The 27,940-nt window shown below is 48.2% G+C and overlaps 2 protein-coding genes across 7 annotated transcripts in view; one reads left to right on the top strand and one right to left on the bottom strand.

Moving 5' to 3' along the window:
• The window catches only part of ZCCHC17 (zinc finger CCHC-type containing 17), a 60,925-nt gene extending 41,357 nt beyond the window's left edge, over nucleotides 1-19,568 (top strand). For 3 of the 6 annotated variants that reach the window (XM_060621909.3, XM_078452136.2, XM_078452137.1), the window contains 3 exons: nucleotides 702-847; nucleotides 18,669-18,826; nucleotides 19,113-19,568. In XM_060621909.3, coding sequence (XP_060477892.2) covers nucleotides 702-847; nucleotides 18,669-18,826; nucleotides 19,113-19,302 — 494 coding nt within the window. In that variant the 3' untranslated portion in view covers nucleotides 19,303-19,568. Of the gene's footprint in view, nucleotides 1-701; nucleotides 848-1,312; nucleotides 1,517-10,109; nucleotides 10,238-18,668; nucleotides 18,827-19,112 lie in introns of those variants that run through there. The other 3 variants (XM_060621910.3, XM_060621914.3, XM_060621912.3) reach the window with 3 other exon arrangements.
• Nucleotides 19,569-19,641: 73 nt separating this feature from the next.
• On the bottom strand, nucleotides 19,642-27,687 carry FABP3 (fatty acid binding protein 3). The gene is made up of 4 exons (XM_060621917.3): nucleotides 27,527-27,687; nucleotides 23,965-24,137; nucleotides 21,912-22,013; nucleotides 19,642-20,599 (listed from the first exon to the last, which is right to left on the bottom strand). Exons 1-4 carry the CDS (start codon nucleotides 27,597-27,599, stop codon nucleotides 20,546-20,548), a joined length of 402 nt encoding a protein of 133 aa, XP_060477900.2. The 5' UTR covers nucleotides 27,600-27,687; the 3' UTR covers nucleotides 19,642-20,545.
• Nucleotides 27,688-27,940: the final 253 nt, after the last annotated feature.

The following is a 27,940-nucleotide window of genomic DNA, read 5'->3' as shown; positions in this document are numbered from 1 at the left end:
TTGGGCCCAGTCAGCAGAGACCCAAGGTGGTCGGTCTTGGTGCAGCCAGAAGAGCACAGCGCAGGGAGGCAGGAACCTGGGGTAACTTTTAGCTCCGCTGCTCTCTTTGTGACGTTGAGCTACTTCTCTACTCTGGGCCTTTATATCCTCTGCACATGCGGTGTTGGACTTGATGATCTCTAAGGCCCTTGCCAGACCTGACCGTCTGGATGTTGAGTGCCCCCAGGTGACTGCCTGTCTCAGTGTGTTAGCTCGGAGGCAAATGCCACCTTCCTGCCGGCTGCCTAAGAGCTGTCTTCCTGTAGGGCTTGGCCTGCCACTCAGCTCCCTCTGCTAAGCATTCTCTCTGGAGCAGCCTTTGGATGTCAGGAGTAAGTTCCAAATAGATCTTCAAAAATAACTAAGCCCCATTGCTAGTGGAAGGAAGCACAGACCTGCTTCCTCATCTCCTTTGCCACGTCCACAGGAGTGCCAGTGGTTCCCCCGGCTCTAGGACCAGATGCTGGCCTGACTCTGGCTGCGTGAGCGATGCCATCTTGAGGTGCCAGAAAAATCTGCTCTGAACCCAGAAGCCGCTCTGAGCGAATTCAGTCATACCTCCTGGACCAGCTAGCCCCTTTCAGGAGCCTCTGGGGAAGGTCCACATGCTGAGCGGAGAGGCTCCTTCTCCCCTCCTTACCTCTTCTGCCTCTCCTCTGCAGGCCACTTTGCAAAGGATTGTTTTATGCAACCAGGAGGGACCAAATATTCTCTGATACCAGATGAAGAAGAGGAGAAGGAAGAGGCAAAGTCAGCAGAGTTTGAGAAGCCTGACCCCACAAGGAATTCTTCTAGAAAAAGAAAGAAGGTGAGTGCTGTCTTTAATTTTATTTACCATAGGTTTTTGAGTTGTAAAATGAAAATGTACCTTCTGCAGAAATTTTAGAAATCCCGAAAAACAAAGAATATTATGATCTCCTGTAATCTTTTTGCTGGGTAATGATAAATAGATAGCTACATCTACATTTAAACGCAGAATGATGGTCGTACTCAGTCTAGTTTATATTCTACTTTTTTCATTATACTTATCAAAATCATTTTCTCGTATTTTTAAGTGTTCTTCAAAAACTTGATTTGAGAGCCACATATGATGCTCTACCCTATGTCTGTATGATGGCTTATTTAATAATTTTTCTGTGGTTGGATATTTTATTACTTCTAACCTAAACCTTTGGCCACATCTCTTAATGTTTTCTTTGGATGAATTCCTAAATAAGATTGCTGAGTTAAGGCCTTGAGGCTCTTGATACATTGTATCACATTGTCTTTGCAGATCGTACTTAACCTTTCAGTGGTAGGTAAGAGGTCGTGTCTCACTGAGTTCTGTCTCCCATGTACTACTTGTCACAGAACAATTCATAAAACAGACACTATTGTGGTGCAGGAAGAACCAGTTCATTTGTCGCATGCCACACAGAGAGGGAACGAAAAAAAACTATGCTGTAATTTGGTCAGGAAATAGTTGTTCTCATATTGTTTAATAATTTTCTAATTGTGACCAGTTATTGGGTTTTGGTTTTGGTTTTGGTTTTGGTTTTGGTTTTGGTTTTGGTTTTGGTTTTTCACAGCTTCAGCAAGCTTTTGTGGAGTGGTCTTTTTGTTCCAGGTAATACAACCCTAGGAATACAAAAACTGCCTTCAGTGGCATTACTTACAAATTAGGTATTACTTCCTTTTTGTAGGTGAGGAAAAGGTCTATTGTACCATTGTAAGAGTTAGTCAAGTGTATGGATAATATAATTCACTGACCTGCATATTTTCTCCATGGGTGATCACATCCCTCCTAAGACTTTAACTGCCTTGATGACTCCTGCATCCCTAACTACTATCCCATGGGTACCTCAAACTTGGGCTCGGAATCCATCCGACCCAGGTTTGAGGCCCTCTGTGCTGCATACCACCTGTTTGGCTTTGGGCTAACTTCACTTCCTTAATTTTCAACGTAGGATTTTTGTGCTCATTGATGACAGTGTTCTTTGCAAACGGATGCCCCAGCTCTCCAAAATAGATAGATAGCACTGACAGGTGCTCAATTAATGTTGGCTGTCATGACTAACATTCTTCTTCGGCCCTCCTCCCTACACACGCGCGCGCACACACACACACACACACACACACACACACGACCCACCACTATAGAAAGAACCCAAATCCCTTATTTCTGTCCTTCCATCTTGTATTACTTGTTTTTTTTTTTAATTTTTTTTTTAACGTTTTTATTTATTTTTGAGACAGAGACAGAGAATGAACAGGGGAGAGTCAGAGAGAGAGGGAGACTCAGAATCTGAAACAGGCTCCAGGCTCTGAGCTGTCAGCACAGAGCCCGACGCGGGGCTCGAACCCACGAACTGCAAGATTGTGACCTGAGCCGAAGTCGGACGCTTAACCGACCAAGCCACCCAAGCGCCCCTGTTTTATTTTATTTTTGAGAGCGAGAGAGAGAGAGAGAGAGAGAAAACACAAGTGGGGGATGGGCAGAGAGAGAGAGGGAGACACAGAATCTGAAACAGGCTCCAGGCTCTGAGCTGTCAGCACAGAGCCCGACGCGGGGCTCGAACCCACGAACTGCAAGATCGTGACCTGAGCCGAAGTCGGACGCTCAGCCCACTGAGCCACTCAGGCGCCCCTTGTATTACTTGTTTTAATGACAGCAGTAACCTGCCAAAAAGAAACCACTGTGTCATTTAATTTCCTCTCCTTTCCATCCCACATCTAGTCAGTCACCAAGTCCTGTCGGTGGCACCTTCCAAATATTCAGTTCTCCTCCTTTCTCCCGCTGCCTCTGCCACGTGCACATTCCCTCCCGGCTCTCACAGCCTAGGGAGATTTTATTTGCCCTTCACCTCTTAGTTCCAAGTTCCCAGGCTTAGGTCTAGACATCTGATTTTTTTTTTTTAAGCATCTCCTTATTTCCCTCACTGCTTGATTCTTTTCATTATTATGCTTTTTTGCCCTGTGCTTTCACTCTCAATAATGGGGTGCTCCAAGGTTGTCTTGTTACTCCCTCTTCTATTCTCTACCTCCTCTCTGGGTAATCTCACCCCATCCTGTGGTTTTGAATCCTATTTATATGCTAATAATCCCCAATTAAGTATTTGTATCCTTATTTTTGTCTAGATCTGTAATTCTGTCCCTGACTTTTTCTTTGAAACTTCACATTTGGAAATCCAGCTGTCTAGGGCCATCTGGGCAGCTCAGTCAATTAAGCGTAGACTCTTAATTTCAGCTCAGGTCATGATCTCATGGTTCATGGGTCCGAGCCCCGCATCAGGCTCTGTGCTGACAGCGGATCCTGCTTGGGATTCTGTCTCTCCATCTCCCTCTGCCCCTCTCCTACCCTCTTCCTCTTTCTCTCAGAATAAATACACTTAAAAAAAATTTAACTGCCCACTTAACATCTCCATCTAATTGTCAAGTTTGCATCAGGCTTAACATACCCCAAAACTCTTTATTTATTTGGGGGGGTGGGGCACAAGTGAGCAAGGGGCAGAGAGAGAGAGAGACAGTCCCACAAGGGGCAGAGACAGAGAGAGAAGCCGGGCTCACCCAAAGCAGGGCTCAAGCTCATCCAAAACAGGGCTCATACTCACCCGAAGTGGGGCTCGTGCTCACCTGATGTGGGACTCCAACTCAGGAACCGTGAGATTGTGACCTGAGTCGAAGTCAGGTGCTTAACGACTGAGCCGCCCAGGCGCCCCACCCCAAAACTCTTGTATTTTCTACCCAGAGCTGCTCTTTCCACATTCTGCCCTATCTCCGTGAATAGATCACCACTCACCGAGTTTCTCAAGGCAAAATCTGCAGCCTTTGGATTTGGTGTTAATGTTGTTTTCTTTAAATTGTGGTAAAATATCCATTACATAAATTTTACCATCTTCACCATTTAAAAAAACTCTTTTTTTTTTTTTTTAAGTTTTATTAAGTAATTTCTACACCCAGTGTGGGGCTCGAACTCAGGACCCCGAGATCAAGAGTCACATGTTCTTGCCACTTTGCCAGCCAGGCGCCCACCGCCTTAGCCATGTTTAAGCGTACAGTTCTTTGGCATTAAGTGCAGATGGTTGTCCTCACCGGCACTGTCTCCAGAACCATTCATTTTGCACAGCTGAGACTCTGTACCCTTAAACGCTAACTCCTCATTCTCCCCGCCCGGCACCTGGGAACCACCATCCTGTTGTCAACTGAGAAGAGGGGCAAAACTGAAAAAGAGCAAAATCCTTTATTTGGGGTCTCAGAATTGCAATCTGGGGAGCACAGATTTTGGAATAACCAGAGAAGTGTCCCACTCATCTAGGGAAAGCAGGGTTTTTTATGAGAGAGATGGAAATGGGGTAACTGCATGATTTAGGTAAAGAAGAAAAGAAAGACCCAGCTAGTTTGGGGTTGACCGCTTGAGCCACTTCTGATGACTCTCTTACTGATTATTTTACTTGCGCTATCAAATGAAACTGGCCCTGGTATGTATTAATTAACTTTACTGTCCTCATATGATCCGAACACCAGTTGCCGTGTTGAAATTTTATGAGCAACCGTCTGTAAGACAATTGACGTTCTGTCCCAGTTCGAGCGTTCATCAGTTTGGGAAGGAAAAAAGAGCTTCAAAATGGAGTCTCTTATGTCCAGAAATGTCATACAATTCCATAGCACTTTCTGCCCCTAAGAGTTAGACTACCGTTGGTGCCTCAGGTAAGTGCAGTAACACAGTACCTGTCTTTTTGTGACTGGCTTATTTGACTTAATAAATTTTCCTGAGGGGTCATCCATGTTATAGCATGGGTCACTTTCCTTACGTTTTAAGACTGAATAATATTTCATCGTGTCTATATACTACATTTTGTTTATCTATTCATTTTGTTATTGACTTTGGGTTGCTTCTACTGTTTGGCTATTGTGAATAATGCTGCTATGAACATAGTTGTACGGATATTTCTTCAAGGTCTGCTTTCAGTTCCTTTGGGTATATACCCAGAATTGGAGTTGCAGGATTAGTGGGTAATTCTGTTTAGATTTTTTTTTTTTTTTTTTAAGGAACCACCGTAAAAAAACCACGGTTTTCACAGTGACCGTATCATTTCACATTCCTATCAGTAGTGCACAAGGGTTCCATCAGGGTGTAGCGTTTGGTGATTGTCATTTAGGTAAAAGTAGATGATGGTGTTGTTCAGTTCAGTTCTTCTGTGTCTTTTCTCGTTTTTTTCTCATTTTTAAAAAACTTCCAAGAGAGGGTTGTTAAGATATCCAATCAGACCATGTGTCTTCCTACTTAAAATCCTTCAGTGATTTTCCACTGTACTTAAAATAAAATCCAAACTGCCTCCTTGAAAGCAAACTGTCTAACCCCACAGCTACTGCTTTTAGCAGGCAGTGAATTATATCTAGCTAAAGCATTGTTTCGTCTCTTGATGTATTTTTATTTTGAGAGAGAATGTGCACAAGCAGGCGAAGGGCAGAGAGAAGGAGACAGAATCCCAAGCAGACTCTGCACCACCAGCCCAGAACCAGATGTGGGGCTGGATCTCACGACCCCGTAAGATCATGACCTGACTGAGCTGAAATCAAGAGTCAAGATGCTTAACCGACTGAGCCACCCAGATGCCCCTATGTATTTATTTTTATAGTTCCCTTCTACTTACAGCAAGGGATGCAGGCTTTCTATTTATAGTTATTGTTATAAAGTTTCCCTTTTAAGTAAAACTTTTTTGTTGTTGTTTTTAAAGTAAAACGTCTTAAAGTAAAAAGAAAAGTAATAACATTTTAAAATTTTAAGTAAAAAATTAGCAGTTTGTAAACACATGGAATAAAAATTGTGGTCATATTGTAGGAATGACTGGCACTTGGAAAACACTGATTTAGAACTGTGGAGATATTTTTCTGTTCGGTACTGTTCTCCTGTGAACCAAAGAAATAGAAACTTACAAAAGCCCCTGCTTCCAGCACTGTCTTCTCGGAGCCTCTGCAAACCTTCAGCACTGCCACGTTTAGCCTTGCTCCCTCACAGAGGCAACCCCCGACCCATCCTGTCTGCAGTATTGCTGATTTTTTAACGCAGGGCTTGGCCTTACATACCTTTGTTTTTCATGCTAGTGTTTCTAGAGCCTTCTTCACAGAGGTCTGAGGACTTGATTTAAAGAGGGAAAAGGGCGGGGGTGCCTGGGTGGCTAAGTTGGTTAAGCATCCGACTTCAGTTCAAGTCATGATCTCACAGTCCGTGAGTTCGAGCCCCGCGTCGGGCTCTGTGCTGACAACTCGGAGCCTGGAGCCTGCTTCAGATTCTATGTCTCCCTCTCTCTCTGCCCCTCCCCTGCTCATGCTCTGTCTCTCTCTGTCTCAAAAATAAATAAAAAAAAAATTATAAAAAGAGGGAAAAGGGAAGTTTCCACTATTTTATAACATTATTCTTAATGTTGTAATAAGAATATTACGTGTACAGATAAGAATATGAAATGTACAACAAAAGAAAAGAAAGGCAACCCATAACCACACTCCTTTGCCAGAATTTATATTTAAAAAAAATTTTTTTAAGTTTATTTATTTTGAGAGAAAGGTGTGCATGCATGAGCGGGGGAGGGTCAGAGAGAGGGGGAGAGAATCCCAAGCAGGCTCCACGCTACCAGCACAGAGCCCAACGTGGGGCTCGACCTCACAAATCATGAGGTCGAAATCGAGAGTCAGTCGCTCAATGGACTGAGCCACTGAGGCACCCCCAGAATATGTATTATTGTGGCACACTACTTCTGTTTTCAGATGCCTGTTTCACCTACATGTAATAAACATGTATGTACAGTTTTGTTTCCTGCTCTTTTTACTTTGCCATAAGCACCTTTCCATTTTTGTCACATGGTCTCATGATGCTCGTTTGCAGTGCTATACAATATCAGGTGAATGTGGAGGGATTTGCGGAGGCAGTAAAGAGTGGCACTTTAGAACCTGGGCTGTGAGACAGGTTGCCCAGGTTCCAATCTTAGCCACGTTCTCACTGTGGAACTTAGACTAATTACTACTAACCTTCTCTGAACCCTGTTTGTTTTTAATGTTTATTTTTGAGAGAGAGAGAGAGAGCACGAGCAAGGGAGAGGCAGAGAGAGACGGAGACACAGAATATGAAGCAGACTCCAGGCTCTGGGCTGTCAGCACAGAGCTGGAGGCAGGGCTTGAACTCACAAGCTGTGAGTTCATGACCTGATCCAAAGTCCATGCTTAACCGACTGAGCCACCCATGTGCCCCGCTATGGGAATAATAAGCATCTCCTTCATAAGGTTGTTAGGATGAGGTAATGCATATAAAACTCTGAGCACAGAGGGCAGCATACAGCACAGCCCAGTGCATGTCAGCCATGAGTAGCTGGTGCTTCAAAATAGAGTCTTTGTGGTCAGAGACTAGGTTCAAGTAGACTAGGTTCAGGGAGTTTGTTACATTTTCTGGATGTCAATCCCTGATTAGTTACAGGACTTCTTACAAATACTTCTTTCATTATCTGAATTGCATTTTCATTCTATTGATAGTGTCCTGTTTTTATTCCATGTTTACGTTTAAAAAAAACTCGTGGTGAAAACACACTTAAAACTTCCCATGTTAGTCACTTTTAAGTGTATGGTTTTTTGTGACAGTGTTAAGTACATTCACATGATTTTGTGTGTGTTTATTTTGAGAGAGAAAGAGGGGCAGAGAGGGGCAGAGAGAGAGGGAGAGAGAGAGAATCTCAAGCAGGTGCAGAGTAAAATCTCACGAACTGAACCAGGAGATCATGACCTGAGCCAAAATCAGAGTTGGACGCTTAACTGACTGAGCCACCCAGGCACCCTGTGATTATGTTTTGATGCACAAAAATTTTTATCTTGATGAAGCCCAGCATACGTATTTTTTCCTTTCGTGTCACGTGCTTTTGGTGTCACACTCAAGAAACCACTGTCATAGCCAGTGTTACGAAGCTTTTCTTCTCCGTTTTCTTCTAAGAGTTTTATAGTTTTAACTCATACATTTATTTAGGTCTTTGATCCATCTTGAGGGTTTTTTGGTATATGGTGTGGCTCCAAATTCTTTTTTTTTTTTTTTTTTTTTTTTGCATGTGCATCTCCAATTTTCCCAGCACCAGTTTTTGAAAAGACTGTCCTTTCCCCATTGATTTATCTTGGCATCATCGTTGAAAATCATTTAACTGTATATGTGAGGGTTTATTTAGTTCTGGCTCTCTACGCTATCCAATGGGTCTGTATGTCTGTCTTTAGGCTAGTGCCACATGATTTTCATTACTCTAACTTTGTAGTAAGTTTTGGAATCAGGATAGGTCAGTCCCCCAACTTGGTTCTTCTTTTTCAAGATTATTTTGACTATTTGTGATCGCTTGAGATTCCATATGAACATTAGGACGGATTTTTTTATTTCTACGAAAAATGTTACTGGGATTTTGATAGGGTTGCATCAGATCTGTGGATCACTTTGTGTAGTATTGACATCTTAACCATGTTAAGTCTCCCAATCCATGAACATGGGTGTTTTTCCATTTATTTGTGGTGTTCTTAATTTCTTTCAGCAGCATTTTGTACTTTTCAGGTTATAGGTCTTTTTGCCTCCTTGTAAGTTTATTCTTGTCGATGCTATTGTCAGTGAAATTGTTTTCTTAATTTCCATTTTGGATTGCTCATTGTTAGTGTATAGAAATGCAACTGATTTTTGGGTGTTGATTTTGTATTTCTGCAACTTTGCTGAATTCATTATTAGTTCTAACAGTTGTTTCATGGAATCTTTAGGATTTTCTGCATTTAAGAACATGTCTACAAACAGGTCATTTAACTGCTTTAATAGAGCTTGATATTTGACTGCGATTCTACTTCTGTGTTCCAAGGATTGTTCTTTCTCTTTTAACCTTTTAGTGTGTAAATGATATTGTCAGATTCCTAAAGTGGTTCTGTGGCTGTTTCACTTCTGTGGGTCTTTGGTTAAGTTGTTTTGCATTGCTTAATACATCTGGTACAATTAGTTTTTGCTCTGTTTTTTTTTTTTTTTGTTTGTTTGTTTTTATTTACATCCAAATTAGTTAGCATCTAGTGCAACAATGATTTCAGGAGTAGACTCCTTAGTGCCCCTTACCCATTTAGCCCATCCCCCCTCCCACAACCCCTCCAGCAACCCTCAGTTTGTTCTCCATATTTATGAGTCTCTTCTGTTTGGTCCCCCTCCCTGTTTTTATATTATTTTTGTTTCCCTTCCCTTACGTTCATCTGTTTTGTGTCTTAAAGTCCTCATATGAGTGAAGTCATATGATTTTTGTCTTTCTCTGACTGACGAATTTCACTTAGCATAATACCCTCCAGTTCCATCCACATAGTTGCCAATGGCAACATTTCATTCTTTTTGATTTCCGAGCAATACTCCATTGTATATATATACCATATCTTCTTTATCCACTCATTCATCAATGGACATTCGGGCTCTTTCCATACTTTGGCTACTGTTGATAGTGCTGCTATAAACACGGGGGTGCACGTGTCCCTTCGAAACAGCACACCTGTATCCCGTGGATAAATGCCTAGTAGTGCAATTGTTGGGTCATAGGGTAATTAGTTCTCTTTTTAGTTTTTTTGAGGAACCTCCACACTGGTTTCCAGAGTGGCTGCACCAGCTTGCATTCCCAAGTTTTTGCTTTGTTTCTAAAGCTGCTTCGAAATGTGTATTTCATTTCATCAAAAACAGTTATTAAGGATCAGCTAGGTGTGAGGCTCTTTATGACCTGGTTAGTCAACCCATTATCCTACCCTCCACCTCACTTAGTAGAGAAATGGTCTGATGAACAATGACAGTAATAATCATCATGTCTTGCTATTTTTTCAAGTACCTTTGTGTATTTGAACTTCTAACTTCATCAGTCATTTTTGATTAAAAAGTGCTCTAGAGAATTGAAACTGTGAAAACTCCCCCCACCTGTTTCTACCAAGATCTCATCTAGTGTTGTCTTTTCACCTCCTTGTTAATCCCTTCATTATCTTTTATACTTTGTATTTCTTTAGGGATGACAGTTTATAAAATATCCTCATGTTTTTTATTTTGTTTTATCCTTATCACTCCTGTGAAGTGGCCAGAGTAGGTACTATGGTTCCATTTTACATGGAAAATGGAGAGGAAGAGAAGCTGTCTCCCCTAAAGCACACGGCTACCAGAGATGGACCTACAGTAAGAACCAGGCCCTTGGATTGCACACCCTGTGTTCTTTTTTATATCCTGCACGTCAACCACTAATTCAGTTAGCGCTCTCTTTATTTACTCAGCAAATATGTATTGAGTGCCTTATACATGTCATTGTGTGTTGCTAGGAGCTCGACTTAGCAGGACTTGTAAGGTCACTTTTTTGCTAGTTTTGCTCTGTCACCAGCTACTCCTTAGCAACCATTTGACATTATCTATTGATCTGTTTTTTCATGTGGATCTATTTCTTTCTGTTCACAAGCATAAATCAAGATTCTAGGCCTCCTGTCTGTTTCCTTTTACCTTCTAGATCTTTTTTTTTTTTTAATACTTTAAAAAATGTCCTTAAGTAATCTCTAAAACCAATGTGGGGTTCCAACTCACAACCCCAAGATCGGACGTCACAAGCGCCAGCCAGGCTCCCCTACCCTCCAAACCTTTGATTCCAACGGGAGATTGACTTTCCTTACCAGCGAACACTTCTACTTGTGATGCAAGTTTTGGGGGTGTGACAGTGGCAGATTCAGATACCTGTCGCAGACTAGTTGGCTCTGGGAACCAAATGTGGGACCAGGTAGAGTCACCTGAAGGGAAATGCCTTTAGCAGTCCATGCTGCTGAATAAATTAGTGGGTAGTGGGAGTGCCTAGTGTGTGGAAGGCCTAGGCAACGGGCCAGTCACATGATATAAAGGTTATACACAACAGCTACACCCAACGGCTAATAGCAGAAGGAGAAAGATAAGCACCCAAGGTATTTCTGGGGACGAAGGACAGGCACCCACTCCAAGGAGGGGTGGTTGTCGGGTCCCATAGAAATCCAGCAACAGGAAATGAAGTGTGGTTGGGCCACTCAGAACTGGAACCGGAAAGTCAGAAATAGGCTATTGGGTTCTCATCTCTGCTTTTTTTCTTTCTTCTTTTTTTTTTTTTTTTTTTTAATTATTTATTTATTTATTTTGAGGGAGGGAGGGAAGGAGAGAGTGAGAGAGAGAGTGCACAAGCAGGGGAGAGGCAGAGAGACAGGGAAGAGAAGAATCCCAAGCAGGTTCCGTGCTGTCAGCATGGAGCCCTAAGCGGGGGGGGGGGGGGGGGGGGTTAACTCACCAACTGTGAGATCATGACCTGAGCCGAAATCAAGGGTTGGACACTTAACTGACAGAGCCACCCAGGCACCCCTCATCTCTGCTTCTTTACTAGACTACTTCATTGTCCCACGTCTTTTTTGCAATCTGGTGAAGAGAATGTCTAACGCAAAGCTTCTCAGACAGGAGAAGGTGCTAGGCATGTTGGGAAACCAGAAAGTGGTCCAGGATAAAGGAAGGATGTCACATGTTCCACATAATGCCTGGCATATAATAGGCATACGCTAGCTACCTTTGAATAGATAGATCCATAATCTCTGCTCTCAGTAGCTCTGTAGGTCCCTTGACTCAGTGAGACCTGCCCTTAGTTTGGAGAGTAGCAAAGACTGACTCCTGTTGCTGTGCCAGTAGGTAATAATGAAGGGAACAGGGATAGGAGTATGAGAGCTTCCTGCCCGGAGGCCCCCACCTCGTTTTATCAAATATACACACATTGGGGGGCGCCTGGGTGTCTCAGTCGGTTAAGCGTCCGACTTCAGCTCAGGTCATGATCTCGCGGTCTGTGGGTTTGAGTCGGGCTCTATGCTGGCAGCTCAGATCCTGGAGCCTGCTTCCAATTCTGTGTCTCCCTCTGCTGCTTGCTCTCTGTCTCTCTCTCTCAAATAATAAAAACATTAAAATACACACATACACACACTGAATGCACACATTGTCCAAACATCTAGTATGCACTGGTTTAGTCCTATAAACCCATTCAGTACCATGACAATTTTTGTCCAAGTGTCTGAAAATTGTAAGTCATTTTTGTTGGGCATAATTAGAACAAGAGGAAACTGTGTGTTGAAAATGGAAATGGGATATGAAGCGGTTGGTAAAATAGGAATAGCGGTTTTTGTTGCGAAACCCTGGGTAATGTTTCCATGAACCTGTGGTCTGTACGTTGCTGGCTTCTTTCACTTAACTGTATGCCACCGTGGATCTTTCTGAATCAGTACGATATTATGAGATAGCATGTGCCTTGAGGTAAGGCTGCCCACTAATTATAGTGACATTTAACTATATTTGATCCAGAATATAATTTTCTTTTGATGTGGCTACTGCAATTACTCTCTGCTGAACAGAAATAGCAATGTCATTCCTTGGCTGCAGTGCTGGCTTTGTCCTCTTGTCCAGAGAACGTCCTCTGGTGCTCATCTGCGAGAGAGAGGTGGTTGCCAATCCTGGACCCTTTCAGATAGAGCACAGAGAGCTGTCTAGGGTGGTCTACTCAAAAGCCTTGAGTGATTCATCCCCCTTCTATGGAATGAAGTCTGAGTTTGAGACTCTTCACAATCTGTCCAGCCTCCCAGCATCATCTCTGACCAGTTCCTTCCCACACACAACTGTTCTTTAACCTCATTCATTAAAAGAGCTTCTGTGTGCCAAGCTCTGTTCTAGTCACTGCAGGGACAGTAGTGAACAAAACTGTAAGTCCCTGTCTTCACGGCACTTACATTCCAACGGGGGTCACCGCCAATGAACTGGTAAGCAAATGCAGAGTAGTACCAATATGCCAGGTAGTGCTAAGTGCTGTGGTGAAAAGTCTATTTGATTCTGAGAGAGAGGGAGTGCTGGAATGGGAGGATGGAGGAGAGGTGGCTCACCATCGCAGGCTGAGTGGTGAGGGCAGGCCTTTCTCAAAGCATCATCAGAGTGGGTATTTGGAGGAAGAGGGGAGGCAGGCCCCTCCGATAAGTGGAAAGAGTATTTCAGCCAGTACAGTAGCCAGATGCTGGGGATGAGCTGGCATGTTTAAAGAACAGTAAGGAGGCCAGAGTAACCAGGGTGAAGCGAGGGAGAAGAGAGGAAGTTTGGGGAACCGGGCCATGGGGGGCCTCGTAGGAGAGCGTGAGGACTGCAGCTGTCCTAGTAGAGGGAGGCGGGTGTCGTCAGAGCTCTGCCTGGAGACACGACGTGATCTGGCTTGCCGTTGAGGAGAGTCATCCTGGCTGCTGTGTGGGGACTGGGCAGCGAGCTCGTTCGTTAGCAGACAGTATTCCCAGTCCCCGTGAGAGGCGGTGGGGGGTGGTGAGCAGGGAGTCGAGGTGGGGATGTATTTTGAAGGCAGAGTTGACAGAATTTGTTGACGGATTGGATGTGAGGTAGGGAAGAGACCAGTTGAAGAGCGCTCTAGAGGTTTTGGACTGAGTAACTGGAAGATTCGAGTTGAGAGGAGAAGGAATGCAGAAGTTAGTAGGGGAGTGGGGAGCAGTCGGGGTTTGGTTTGAGTGGCTACATACGACGGTGGGGAGGAAAGCTGGAGCGGGTGGCGTGAGGGCAGGGTGCGGCGGTAGTGACCCCGGCCAGGTATCCACGCGGACCCACCCACGGTAGGCGGTTGCGTGTGTCGTTTGGAGTTCAGAGGAGAGGCCCGGGTAAGAGAGATAAATGTGGGAGTCAGCGCATACAGACGGTGGTGTTTACGTTCATGTGTGAGATCACCTGGAGAATAAATCTAGGAAGGGGGCAGGTCTTTGAACACTGGAGTGTCCCAACTTTTAGGGGCTCTGGAGGTGAGGACGAACTAGCAAAGGAGACTGAAAAGGAACAGCCAGTGAAGTTAGCGGACAAGTAAGAGAATGCGGTGGAAGTTAGTGAGGAGTATGTTCTAAGGAAGATGGAGTGTGTCAGATGCGTCTGGCAGGTCAAGTAAATGAGGACCGTGGATTTGGCCACGTGGAGGTCGTTGGTAGCCCGGACAAGAGCTGTTTCAGTGGAGTGCCAGGATGACAGTGTGGTTAAAGTTGTTCAGGAGGTTTTTGTTTTGTTTTTGTGTTTTTAGAGAGAGCATGAGCAAGTGGGGGAGGGGCAGAGGCGGGGAGAGAGAATCCCAAGTAGGCTCCGTGCTGAGCCCCAACTTGAGGCTGGATCTCACGACCGTGAGATAATTGACCTGAGCCGAAATCAAGAGTCGGACGCCCATCTGACTGAGCCACCGGGTGCCCCAGGAGGCTTTTGGTTTTTTTTTTTTTTAACTTTATTTATTTGTTTTGAGAGAGAGAGCGCATGTGAGCAGAAGAAGGACAGAGAGAAAGAGAGAGAAAACCCCTGCTGTGGCAGTGCAGCGCCCAATGTGGAGCTCAATCCCAGAAACTGTGAGACCTGAGCCAAAATCAAGAGTTGGATGTTTAACCCACTCAGCTGCTCAGGCACCCCTCCCCCCAGGTTTTGGTTTTTTTTTTTCATGGGACTGTTATAGCATATTTGTTCATTGGTGGGAATGAGCCAGTAAAGAGGGGGAAATTGATCCAGGAGAGAGGACAATTCCTGGATCGATGACTTTGAGTAGAAGAGAAAGGATGGAATCCAGTGCATAGTAAATAGCTACACAGGAGGTGATCTGTCACCCCCGAAAGATCTTCCGAGCATTTGCCTTCATCCCGTCTCCCCCCCGCTTTCCTTCTTCCATCAGCACCACCACCACCACCACCACCACCATTCGACCTGCCAAAACCATATTCATGCTTCGGAAGCATAACACATTACATATTATCTCTCATGAAGCCAGCCTCAGATTCCTCAGACATGATCGATTTTTCCCTTGTGTGTTAATGGCATGTTTTTTGTGCTTAACATTACCGCCATGGACTCCCTAGTATCTCCATTAGTTTTTATCTTTGATAATTTGTTTCTTGAAGGCTCATGATCCCTGATTTCCGACCTCACTCGACTATCCTATTTTAAGAGACAAATTAATTAATGGATATTCCTGGCTCTCAGAAGGCACTCAATAAATACTTGTCGGATGAGTTATTCCCTGATTTGACGAGGTTGGCTCAGGTTTGGAGGAATGGTGCCAAGTTCCACTACTCAGTGAAATAGTAGGTACTGTGCCTGAATTCTATTAAAAATTGGTGTGTTCTTCTTATCTCTTAAGCAACACTGTATGCCCCTGTGGCTCCCTAAAGTGCTTTGTAGGTAAAGTTAAATAAATATTTATGAGTTGATTGATAAACCTTTTTCTTCTGGTCTTACCCATTCCAAGCTATGGTAAACTGGTGCATTATAGGTAAATTCTATCAAGGAATTACACTCTATCTTAGTTCCCGAAAGTTCACCCCAGTGAACTTCTCAGTTTGAGAACTAATCATTTCTCAAGAATAATTCTTAAGAATAAATAAGAATAAATGCTCACTTGATTGATTTTGGGCCAAAAATCAGTGCCTTTGGTTGGCAGGTACTAAGTTAGGTGCTGCCTTTAATGCAGACAGAGCTAAAAAGAACGTCTCCTCTGGGACCCAACCTGAGTCAAATCCATGTCCTACCATGTGGGCAAGTCCATCTCAGTCATCCCCTTTGAAGTTACCTTTTTCTTTCCTGAAAATATAGGGGTAATTATGCCCACTTAATAGATTTGTTGTGAAGGGCACCTGGGTAGCTCAGTTAAGCGTCTGACTTTGGCTCAGGGCATGATCTCATGATTTGTGAGTTTGAGCCCCGCGTTGGGCTCTGTGCTGACAGCTCAGAGCCTAGAGCCTAGAGCCTGCTTTGGATTCTCTGTCTCCCTCTCTGCCTCTCTGTCTCTCTCTCAAAAATAAACATTAAAAAAAACCAACAGATTTGTTGTGAAGGTCAGAGGAGGGAGGTATGTGTATAAAGTACCCAGCTCAGCATCTAGAGAATTAAGTACTTATTAAAAGTTAGCTGCTGTTATTCCCCTTTCGCAGTTTTTGTTTTTGTTTTTGTTTTTCTCCTGCTGGGCTGCTGCTAACCTGTTGCAGAACTACCGAGAAAATGGGTGGGCTAGCTGCTGTCACTGGATACTGGCTTTTCCTGGAGAGCAGTTCTGAGCAGTGGCTTCTTTCCCGTGCACCTCCCGCCCTGTCTGCCAGGGACTCACATCCAGGGTCATTTTTTTACCCTTTCTCTTCCGTTCCACTTGCCCCTTGAATGCAGTCAGGGCACCAGAAGCTGGTGTAGGCTCTGGCTGTGCATCTTCTCCCTAATCCCAACTCCAGACCTTCGTCTTGCACCACCCCCGCTGAAGCAACTGACGCCACCTGCTGGAGGACTAGATTTTCTTTGGTCAGCTTACAAAAGAGTTTTCGCACCAAGAGTGAGGTCTAGAAGGCCGTTCCCCTCCCCGCCCCCCCCCCCCGCCTCCTTTCTAGGTACAGTCCACATCCCACATGGCCTGTGACTTGTTTTTCTCTTTCCTCCTCTTGAGTTTACATCTTTGAGAGCAAGCACAGTGGACATCACGCCCACCGTGAGTTACAAAGCACACTGTTCTTGTCGCTTGGGCCTCGGTCACCTCGTGGTGATCCTCTTACTTGCAGCCTTCCTATCTGCACGGTGGGGGTGGGGATTCCTGAAGTCTGACCTTACCGGATTACTGTTGTAGCGGGACGGGTGCAGAAAGCTCGATAAACTAAAGTACTGTTTGGATGTAAAACGCTACTGCTCCCCTTCCTCACGTATTTATCCACGCCGTGCCAGGCTTGGAGGGACAGGTGCCAGACTCGCTCCGCCAGGACCCTGCCCTACCTCAGGGGCAGAACGCAGTGAGGCTCCCCGGGCCCCGTACCCCGTGACTGGTCTCCATGAGCCTGTCAGCAGAAGATACAGCACCGTCCATCTGCTGGCTCTCCGCTCCCCCAGCCGCGGTCCCTACAGCTTGGTGATGTGGCCGGGGCGGCTTTGTTCCCGTCTCCCTACTCCACTGGAGACTTCAAGAAACAGTTTTGGTCTACTCTTCTCTCAAAACTTTGACTCACCTGCCAGAGATGCCTGACTAGACTGTCAGAACATTCCGGGAGTTCTCTGAAATGAGAGAACAGTACTTGTAGCTACCACTGAGCGCCTACCACGTATCAGGTGTTTCGTGCCTGGTAACTAGTGCTTGTCTTGTTTAATCCGCATAGCTTCTTTAACAAAAGAAAAAACCGAGGTTCCAAAAAGTTAAGTCTCTCGTCCCAAGTGACAGAGCTAATAAGCGGCAGCTGGAATTTGAACTTTACTCTGTCTGATTCCGAAATCGTTGCACTGACCACCATACAACGAGGCCTGCCATTGCTGTACGGGAGGAGAGGCCGTGCGCCACAGAGGAAAACTCAGGAGATTGCCAGTTGTCTCATGCGCGTGCGGGTCCCAGCCCTGCCCGTGTGGTCTGGGACAAGTGGCTCTCAACCTCTTGAGCCGCGGACACTGTCTCATCACGTCTTTACCACAGACGTGTGACACAGGTGTTGTTCCCAGCTGCACGTCACATTTGAGGAGAGTAGGTCTCGTGAGATAAAATGGCTCGCGCTGAGTTGCAGAGCAGTGATCGTAAGTGGCAAAGCCAGAACTCGAATCTGGGTCTGACACCTGGTCCGGTGTTCCGTCCATCATTTCTCACAGCGGCTCCTAAGACCTGGCGTACCACTCAGGCACTCAACAGCCCTCGGGATGCCGGCCGGGAACCCGTAGAGGGAGCAGGAGCCGTGCCTCTTCAGCCCGTCTCTTTCTTACTCCTAATATCCCCTTCTTAGAAACCTTCCTGAGGCAATACAGACGTTTGAAATTCAAGGAAAAAGCTACTCACTGCTTAAAAACTGCTTGAAGCCCCGCACGGAAGTCTAGAAATCTGCCTCCCATCCTTTGAGTCTGTGCTGTTCCTTTGGCGGCATGGTGTGGTGGTTGTAGTTTGGAGAAAGTTCTTTCTGGGCTCTTCCCTCTCGCAGTAAAATCTCACAGGGCCATTGCGCAGGTTAGAGAGGACACATGTCAAGGGCGGCAGCGGGAGCCTTTCTAATTGATGGCAGCTCTGCTCCCTGCATCAGGTCTGCTGGAAACCAGCGCGGGACCCCCAGGTCCTGGAGCTCTCACTCTGATTCCGCGGACCTCGGGCCCCTGGGGGCGCTGCCTCCAGCTACGCTAGATGACCTCTAAGGACTCCCTTCACCTGTGCTTTTTAAAAATAAAAGTAAGGACACTCGTGTTTTGGTTTTTTGGTTTTTTGAATCTAACTGGACAGAGTTCTATGAAGTAAAAAGTAAAAGACTCCATCTTTCCATCCATTCATTCATTCCTGAGGTCACTCGTCGCCAGTTTGTGTCCTTCCCGTTGTTCTGTGTATTTCATACACCTGTGTATTTTACACGTCTACAGGTATGTGTAAATATACACATTATATGGTATGGTAAACACGCTGGACTCTAGGATACATGCTGTAGCATGACTCGGTCCTTTCACTTGTTTGGGGTATCTTTTCTCGTTGATACTTGAAGATTTAACTTACTCTTCTTAATGCTTTATATGTTAAATGGTCCCCTATTGATTATATGCTGCAGTACTTTCAAGCAAACGCACACACGCAACGCCACTTTTTAAATTTTCTTTTCAGGAAAAGAAGAAAAAGAAACACAGAGACAGGAAGTCATCTGACTCGGACAGCTCAGACTCTGAGAGTGACACAGGCAAGAGGGCAAGGCACACCTCCAAGGACAGCAAGGCAGCGAAGAAGAAGAAGAAGAAGAAGAAGCACAAGAAGAAGCACAAGGAGTGAGAGCGGAGAGAGTAGGGGGGTGGCCGAGAGGAGGAGGAACCAGGAGCCCGGTGCCTTGAAGCCCTGGCTCCCGGAAAGACTCAGTAGTGAGAAAATGGCCTCCCACCCCGCTGGCTTCTCGCCCATGGGAGATGACTTCCCCTCATGCAGCAGGCAGGTTTGGGAGTTAGAAGTCAGAAGCATCTGCCCGAATGAGTTGTCGTTCACTTATCATTCCTGGTCCCTTTGCAAGTGACCCCTGCAGCTCGCCCGTTCGTTCACTCAACTTCCTTCATCCAGCAGGAGGTCCTGTTACCCTCTCCAGCTGCCACTGCCAGAGCCAGATTCCTGCACAGGGGTCCAGGCTCCAGCCACAGGTACCGCTGTGGAGGCGAGTCTGGCTGTAGTTGGAGAACAGAGTGGGTGGCCCCTCCCTGTCGGGTCTGCCCTGGGCTGCTTGGTGAGCATCCAACACGGGGGCCGAGGGAGATAGGCAGGATGAGGGAGAACATGGTAAGAAGTGGTGCTCACTTTTTCCATTCCCCCTGACATGATTCAATCATGCTAGAAGTGACAGCCAGAAAACCATCGTCTGCAGTGACTGAGCTTGTGTGTGACATTCTGCCAGACCACTGAACCAGACAGCTCAAGCCAAGATCATTGCTTTACTTTGTATTCACTACCGTGTGAGTCCCTTGGTCCCACTTCAGGTCTCTGCTTCAATTCCTGGCACTAAACGGAAGTGTGTTTGGTTTTAAACTTACTGAAGGTTCTTATTGCCGTAATCCCTCTTCCTGGGTAATTTACAGCCTTAAAAGTCACCGAGTCTGTATTAGTTGACAGAAAAACATTTAATATGTTACTTCAGACCTTGGAGAGAGGCCCAGCTGAGGTACAGAGCCAGAGGCACCAGCAGGTCACAGCCTTCTTAGGAGATCACTTACAAGCCCTCCCTTCTGTAATGATTAGATGACCTCTCCCCCCAGAGCTGATTAGAGAACCGGTAAGAATTCATAACCCTGAATGGCCGAGGGCATAGAAGGGAGCTTAGCAGTCATCTTGGCCAGCGAGCATTTGCTCCTACTACGAAGGCACAAGCCTGCATCCTGTGTCCTGAGCCTATGTTCTGCAAAGAGAGAGACCACAGCATTTCACAGACAAGAGCAGCTTTCCAAACCCAAGGGCATTCAGCGCAGGATGGGCCTGAGGTGACAGTTTAGTAGCCAAGCCTGGGGAAGCCGGGCCACTGATGGATTATTCCAGGTTGGACTAGCTCATTTGGCCATGGGGTGGGGGGACAGTGTAAAGGCAAGGTGTAGGTGCAGCTCTTGTGCTCTTAATACGCGTTACGTGATCAGCTACCGCTGTCCCTGAGACTGTCCAGTTCAGTCTCTCATCTGTGCTGCTTCTGAGTGACCTTCAGGCAGTATTTCTGCCCACTCTCCAACACACAGGAAACCAAGACTCCCAGAGTCGTGTCACCAAAGGCAAAAAGGCAATTTGGTGACCTTGGCTCTGCTTTATTGACCTTAGAGCACCCTTTGGATGCAGTTGAAAAAACAAACATACACACTGGGAGCCAGAAACGGATCTAGGCTGATGTCGCCTGACCCCAGAAGAATTTCCCCAACCCAGGTGGATTTATACAAAACGCCAAAGGGAAAAATGAGGCAATTCGGTGCTGAGTCCAGGGCTAGTCGATTGGCAGAGGAGCAGTCGGTGAAGGAGTGGACAGGTCATGCCTCTTTCTCGTAAGTACGAGTGCAAACTACACTGCCATGGGTGAGTGTCTGAAAGGAGAGACAGAGTCAGATTAGGGCAGGGGTGAGGGCACCGAAGGTATTGGGGCACTCCGCATTCTGTTGGGAAGGGCCTCCACCTTCATCCCAATAATCTTCATGTATTGACTGCCTGCTGTGTGCCAGGTACTTTACGTGTCTTTTTTTCTAATACTTAGCACCAAGCTTTTAGTTTCGTTAGGCACTTAATTCCTCTGTTAGCAAGTTGGGGAAATGAGCTATGGGAGAGGAAGTGACTGGTCAAGATCTCAGGGTGTTTTCTCTCCCTTGCACCATTCCCGTAGTGCCTAAGATGGTGCCTGGCACGTAGTAGACAAATAATACAAATGTCCAGAGACTCTTGGGCAAGAACTGTGCTAGGCCACCAACTCTCCGTTCCTTCCCCGACTTAGAGTAGTGCAGGGACCAGAGGCTGGAGCCACCATCATCCAGCCTGGCATCGTAGAGCCAGGCCCGTGGCCTCACCACAGGCCGAACTGCCCAGTGAGTGTTTGGTCCTGCGTATCACATTCCCACCAGACCTAGACACCTCATTCTTAACTCTGCAGGGCCTCCTGGATGCAGCAATGCAGGGAGAGCGTTACAGAGACCACAGGGGCTGCTGTCTCTGCCCAGGGCCTGGGGGTGTTCAGTCACGGCTACATTCTTCCAGCGGAGGCCCCAAGTTTGTCCCCAAACAGACCCACGTGCCAGCCTGGCTGTCCCTTCCTCCCCAGGCTGTTATCAGGTACTCGCAGAGGGCCAGGCATGCAACGCACTGACTGGCGGTGGGGCTGGAATGAGGTGGAAAGGGCTGGTCTGTCACTGCCCCACTGTCCCTGCCCAGAGGCTTTCTGTGTGGCAGCGCAGTCCCAGGGAGGAGAGCGAAGCCTCTCCTAGGGGCCTGGGATCCAGCTTGGCCCTGCTTTCTACTCCCGGGTGAGGCAAGGTGGCAACAGAGGAGGACACTAAGGCCGTGGGGCACGTGTGGTAGCCCTCTGCCTCGCCCGTGTGATGCTGTGTGCTCTACGTCACGGTCTCCTGATGCCCCAGCGGCCCACGAGTTTGGTGTTGCTCATGCCCCTTTTACAGCGGGACACAGAGAAGGTGACGTGTGTGAAGCCCTGTTTCGTATAAGCTGAGATGTGAATCCAGGCCTGTATGAGTCCAAAGCTACCACACAGAAAACTCCCACCTAAAGCCATCCCAACCCCGCCTCCACCCTCCACTGCTCCCAGGGGAAGACGCTGGCTTTCCCACAGGCTTGACCGAAGGGGAAGGGGTGGTAACCGGTTGGGTGAGGCTCCAAAGTTGTCCATCTTACCAGGATGAGTTTCCCATCAACTAGCTCCCGCACCAGTGTTGTCTCTTGCCCGTTCCACTTCTGCAGGTGAACAAGTTTGCCTCCGTCCAGCGTCACGATGGACTGTGAAAGAGGGTAGAGGTCTGAGCTGCGATCTGAGCCAGGACTGAGTGACAGGATGGTGTCTGGTCATTGGGGTCACAGAGGACCCTGCCTCTGTCCCAAACTAACGGAGCTCAGGCGGCCGCCTCCAACCTAGCCCCGCAGGCTGTCTAGTCCTCCTCCAGCCTCTGCTCCACGACTGCCTGGCTGGGGCGGGGGCCTTCAGGTGTTGCGCGGGTAGGGAGACGCCGGCAGCATGGTGGAGCCAGACAGCCTGGTTCTGAGAAGTGCCACCAGCCTTCGGAACGGGCACTCATCCCCTCCTCTGGGTGATGTCCACAGCCCTAGGGCCCCTTAGATACAGGGGACATGAATCATCCTGTATCCCCAGGAAAGACCGGTGAGGAGGGGTCCTGAGACTCTCCGGCCGAGTGCTGATCACACATAACGTCTAACAGACCATGGAGATGGGAGGTGCTGGGAAATCAGACTTCCTGCTTTGTATTCCTCTCTCTTCCCGATCCACATCATGTGGCCCCTTCAGCTGACAAGTGGACAGCAACTGCCGGGTCCTGGGACTGGGTGCCCTTGGAGTGTTCCAGACCCTGGTCAAATGCCCACTTAGTCTTCTGGGCTCTGCCAGCCTGCATCAGCTGGTTCTCATTTGGCAGCTCTCCCAGGTCTCTCTTGTTTAGGAATTTGGGGGCTCTAGGTCAGGCTAGGGGACTCTGGCTGAGCAGGGTTCAGTAGGAGAATCTGAGGAGGCTGTGTGTGTGTTCGGGGCCACATGGGGAGTGGCTGTGCATCCTTGCTCCCACCACCTTACTCCTCGTTCCCATCCCCCAAGGTGGTGGTTTTTTTCTTTTCTTCTTTTTTTTTTTTTTTTTTTTTTGCCTACTCCAGATTATTTTTAGCCTAGGCATCCCAGAGCACTACTGTTTCATTGGGATTCTTGTTCCTCAAAAAGTGGGCTAGTCAAGGAGGCAGATGCAGGTGATAGGGCAGCTACCTCTCTCCAAGGTAGGATGACATCTTTGGGCACCATCCCAGCTCTGCCGCCAGCTTCCTGTTGATTCTGGCCTGGGCTCCAGCTTCCTTCACAAGGAGAAGACCAGACCCTGTTCTGTCTTTTCTGGGGCAGTTGTGAGGAAGCCGAGAAACAGCTGAGGGGCTGACTGATAGGGTCTGGTGGCGATACTGCTATAGGAACTCCCTTTAGAGATCAAAGCCCCTTAGTTCTCTCTCTGCCATGCGTGGCCGAGAGGGCTGGGAGGCCTGAGGCAAGCAGCAAAGACAAGAGCCACCACACGTGAGAAGCCCTGAGACTAGAGGTAGATGTCCCCTCCCTCCCTGGGAGGAGAGGGGCTAAGGCCTGGTGAGAAGACCTACAAACACCGTAGACCATGCCCCATCCAGAACACGGCTTTTCCTGCCTGTGGGCTGGCAACATTGGAAATAGTTCCTCAGGGTCACTGGCCAAGGCTGGGAGGTGGAGGTTGGAGAAAAGGAAGCCTCTGAGTAGGTCCCGACCTCTTGTTCCCAGCTGCCCCCTGTACTGCTGGAGGCCAGGATGGTCTGCTCAATCAGGGAAGGGCTCTGAATTCTCCTGGGCATTCTTCCTAAAGCACTTGGAGGTCACAGTCATGGCCACATAACTCTCCCGTCTATGGATTGGAAAGAAATCCAGAACTAGTGCATGCCATGCATGGTCACTGAGCTGGAGCTGGAGTCAACGCTGAGGTCAGAAGAACATCCTGGCCCTGTGCTGCCCACTCCCAGATAGATGCTCCCCAAGAAGAGAGGGAGGAAGACAGGACTAGTGTGCTTCTAGCACCTGGGGCATCCCAGCACTGCACAGGCTTTATGTACCTTGTTCATTCCAGTCCCCCATAACCACCTGCCCCTCGGGGTGCAACAGTAAGGTGCCACGTCTCCACACCCTCCAACTCCCAGACCCCCTTCCATGACTCACCTTGACCTTCCTGTCATCCGCTGTTGTCTCGTCGAACTCCACCCCTAGCTGGAAGCTGATCTCCGTGTTCTTGAAGGTGCTATGTGTTTTTATGGTGACAGTGTCCCCATTTCTTTCGATGATTGTGGTAGGCTTGGTCATGTTGGCCACCTGCCTGGTAGCAAAACCCACACCTGAGAGCAGGGGGAAGGTTATGAGCATTTGAGTGAAGCGGGAAGGCAGAGCACAGGGACCTCAGTGAACAACTCTCAGGCCCGGACGTGGGACCGAGAGCAGAGGAGTATGAGAGCTTTCAGAGACCCTGGCCATTTTTAAATTCAGTTTTCCTGTTAGCTCTGTGCAGTGAAGAGACACTTGATTGCAATAGACAGAAGAGAACCTTAAGGGACAGGCATGCCACAGCAAGTCGGTGGCCCAGGGGCCTCTGTGTGGTGAGGACTGTCCTCGTGTGCATGTTATCGCCCTCAGCCCTCCCATTCTCCCTGAAGGCTTGATGCTATTAGCTCTGCTTTACAGATGCAAAAAACAGAGCTGAAGCCCAAAGGTCACAGATCTGGAATTCACACCCAGAATTGTTAGACTGAAGAGTGGGCTTATATGGCCTCCCTAGGCTGGAGCAAGGGCTGCCTTCCAGGGCACCTGAGCAGCTTTCAGCCCACAGGCTGAGCAAAGAAGAGAAATGTAGACTTTGCCTTCCAGAGCCTGAGGGACAAGAATTTCCCACCTTGGAAGTGTTTGCCCTGAAATGCACTGCTACCCTTGTCCCCTATGTATAGCAGTAAGATATTTTCTATTTTTCTTTTTAATCTTTTAAAGACATATTTTTATTTATTTATTTATTTATTTATTTATTTATTTATTTATTGGCAAGGTTATTTTTAAAGCCTCTAATCCGTAACCCAGAAGGGAGGCAGAAGGGAGTGTGTGTGTGTGTGTGTGTGTGTGTGTGTGTGTGTCAGTATACAGATTTAGGAGATGCCTCAGGTGCTAGTGCAGTCAGGATGCAAGTCCAGGTCTCTTGGCTCCTAGTCTTGAGGCCCTGTGGGAACTCCCTGCTGACCCAAGCCCCGCTTCCTTGGGTGCTGGGCAAAGCCCGAGTGTCCCACAAGAGTGTGCAACAAAGAGCTCTTGGACAGAGCTTTAAGCCCCTCAGGTCCTAGCTTCCCTGAGATCTGCCCTCTTGCCTCCAACCTCCCATCACGACACCCTGCCCGCCCTTCTGCCCCCAGCAGCTGTGGTGAGCCCTCCAGAAGCAGCCCAGCGTGGGGAGGTGGTGTGCCGGGCTACACAGCCCTGGCTGGAAGTGAGGGACTTCGCCCAGACCCTACACAGGTTGTTTCAGTTGATGCTCGTAACAGCCCCGAACAGGTTTTAATATCCCCAATTAACAGATGAGGCTTGGAGAGAGGTGACTTGCGCCAAAGTCAAAGAGTGAGTGGTAGACACGAATCTAGGCTCCAAAACTTGCTTGCCGTTCCTCCCTGGGCCATTCTCCCAGCATGGCCACCAGGTCTGCCTGTGATCACTGGTACTAACTGGGCTGAGTCTGTCTGCCTGGATGTCCTGAGAACCCTGGGTCTAACACTAGAGGGGCGAGGGCGGATTCCGCCCTGCCTGGCCAGTAAGGGCACTGGCCTTAGCCCTGCTGTCAGAGTGAGGCCGATCCCACTCCCCAGCAGAGAGCAGGGCCTTGTCACCATGGAAGGAGCTCTGTTTGCATAGGACCTACCCAGAGGTGTGGTGTGTTTGAGGAAGGAAACCACTGAGAGGTGAGTGAGGGACTGAGCCAAGAGAAACTGAGACCAAAAATGGGGCTGACAATTTTGGAGGCTCAGAAAGAGCTGGGTTCTACTTAGAGATGAAGCTGAAGCTATTTACTGTCAGAGCTGAAGACGGTCTTTTCTCCCCCATGGGCCTCTCATTCTTTACATCTGTATATGGAGAAGAGCAGGCTGGATGGACGCTCAGCCCTGCAGCCCAAATTCGCCCCCTTATTTGGGGCAAAATAAGGGGAGAAGGGTGGTAAGGATGTTGCAGCTCACTTCAGGGACACAGGTTTTGGCTGGAATGTCTACTAAGGGAGGAGGGGCTGGCTCTGGGCATCCCGACTTCCCGGCAGCTGTCCCGGGGCTCGCTTGCTCCAAGTGTGGCTGCTTTCCTGGGGTCTGTGGGCATAGTACCCAGCACACTGTGGTGGGGCAGTTGAGAGCTTTGGTTTCAAGAGCCAACACCTGTGGTCCCTAGTTCAGGAAACGGTTAGGAACAGAGCTAAGAGGTGGGTCCCCCACACCTTATTTGGATATCTGCCAGAATCCAGCCCCCTTTCCCTAGTAGGAAGGCATGGAATGGGGCTCGACTATGAACAATATGCTGGTTTCCCTGTCGCAGCCTGGGGGACTAAGATAATCTCACACCTGGGGATTTGGGTGAAAGGGCATCATCACCTCCATCGAAGCCCATACAAGGAGGGGAAACGAGGAGGCCAATTCTTAGCTAAGCAGTTCCTACCACTCCCACCCCCAGGGTCCATAGGGGAAAATAGTTCTGGGTTGCACATCTAGAAATCTAGGTTTTCTTATCAGCTCTGCTGTGGGGCTGATCTGACCAGTTTCAGTCTCTCTGGGTCTCAGTCTCCCCATCTGTCAAACTAGGCAAGGCATGGGGATCTCCAAGCACCTCACCTGTAAAGAGTCGGAATCTTTATTCTTCCCCAGCCAACACCACGCCCTCGGAGACCAAAGACCCTCCCTGCCTTTAACAGATCTTGGCCTTGTTCCGGGACCCTTGCTGCACTCCAAAAGTCCACTGGTTTTCTCCACCAGACCCCTCCCCAACAAGTGGCTGAGCCAGCTGATAATGGGTCCTCTTGCCCCACCCTACCACGAGGCTCTAAGACCGCGATTAGAGCCTGGTTACACACCACTGCGGGACAAGGTCAGAGACTGGATGGTGAGAAGGAGGGCATCCTCCAGCAGCCATCCTTTCCCTAGTTCAACGTGGAGGGGCAGGGGTTGTTGCTAACTGTGCGGCGCCTCCTCATATCCCATTCACCGGTACTTCCCTCTTCTACCTCCTTCCTCCTCGGGGTTCCCGCTTCTTTACGCCATAGTACACTCCCCATCCGCCCCATTCCCTTTGCGTATTCACACTTTCCAATCCCTAAACCACCCATGCTCCTGGTTTTTTGCTCCTCCCGCTAGCCTCCCACCTTCTAGGTCAATGCTCTCCTTTCATACAAACCCACCTCCTAGCTCCAGATCCTATATATATACGCCTCTTCCTCGAAAGCCCTCCCCGCCCCAACATCGACCTGCACACCTACCTAACCTTGCTCCTCGCTACCTGGGAATCCCTCTAGCCGGGTTCAGACCATGAAAACCCCCTTCCAACAGGCCTCGCGTGCCCTAGCCCATGCTGCCACCCCCTCCGCGTTCCCTTACTCCCCAACCTTGAGCAGGAGGGACGCAGCAGGCTCGCGGAGTAGCAGCCAGAGCCAGAACGCTGCGCGGCGCTGCGCACGCGGCCAGGCCTTCCCCCGCCCAGCATCCCGAGTCGCACTCACCAATCGACTTCATGTAGTCATCGAAATTCTTGCTGTCCACTAGCTTCCAGGTGCCCACGAAGGCGTCCACCATGGTGAGGCTGGGCTAGGCCGAGAAAGCTGAGGAGACAGAACACGCGTGCAAGGACTCCGGGACCCGCGGTTCCCGGCCCGCGCTGCCGCTTTAAATAGCCCTTGCATCACGTGGTGAGGCGTGGCCCACACCCCCAGCTCCCGAAATAGGAAGCCTCAGGCGGGCGCTCCACCGCCCGGAGCTGGCTGCCCATCCCCCACGACCCGCCCGGCCTGGGGAGGGGGACAGCTAGTGGCTCCCGGCTCTCCTGCGTCAGCGCGGGGGCCCGGCCTCCGAGTCCCTGCCCCGCGCTGGCGGGACCTGCTCTCTTCCCAGGCCTCCAGGCGCTCGTCGCAATCTGA

This window comes from Panthera onca, chromosome C1 (genome assembly GCF_046562875.1).
Source record: "Panthera onca isolate mPanOnc1 chromosome C1, mPanOnc1 haplotype 2, whole genome shotgun sequence".
Taxonomy (NCBI): domain Eukaryota; kingdom Metazoa; phylum Chordata; class Mammalia; order Carnivora; family Felidae; genus Panthera; species Panthera onca.
This window is presented reverse-complemented; position numbering and strand designations above follow the sequence as displayed.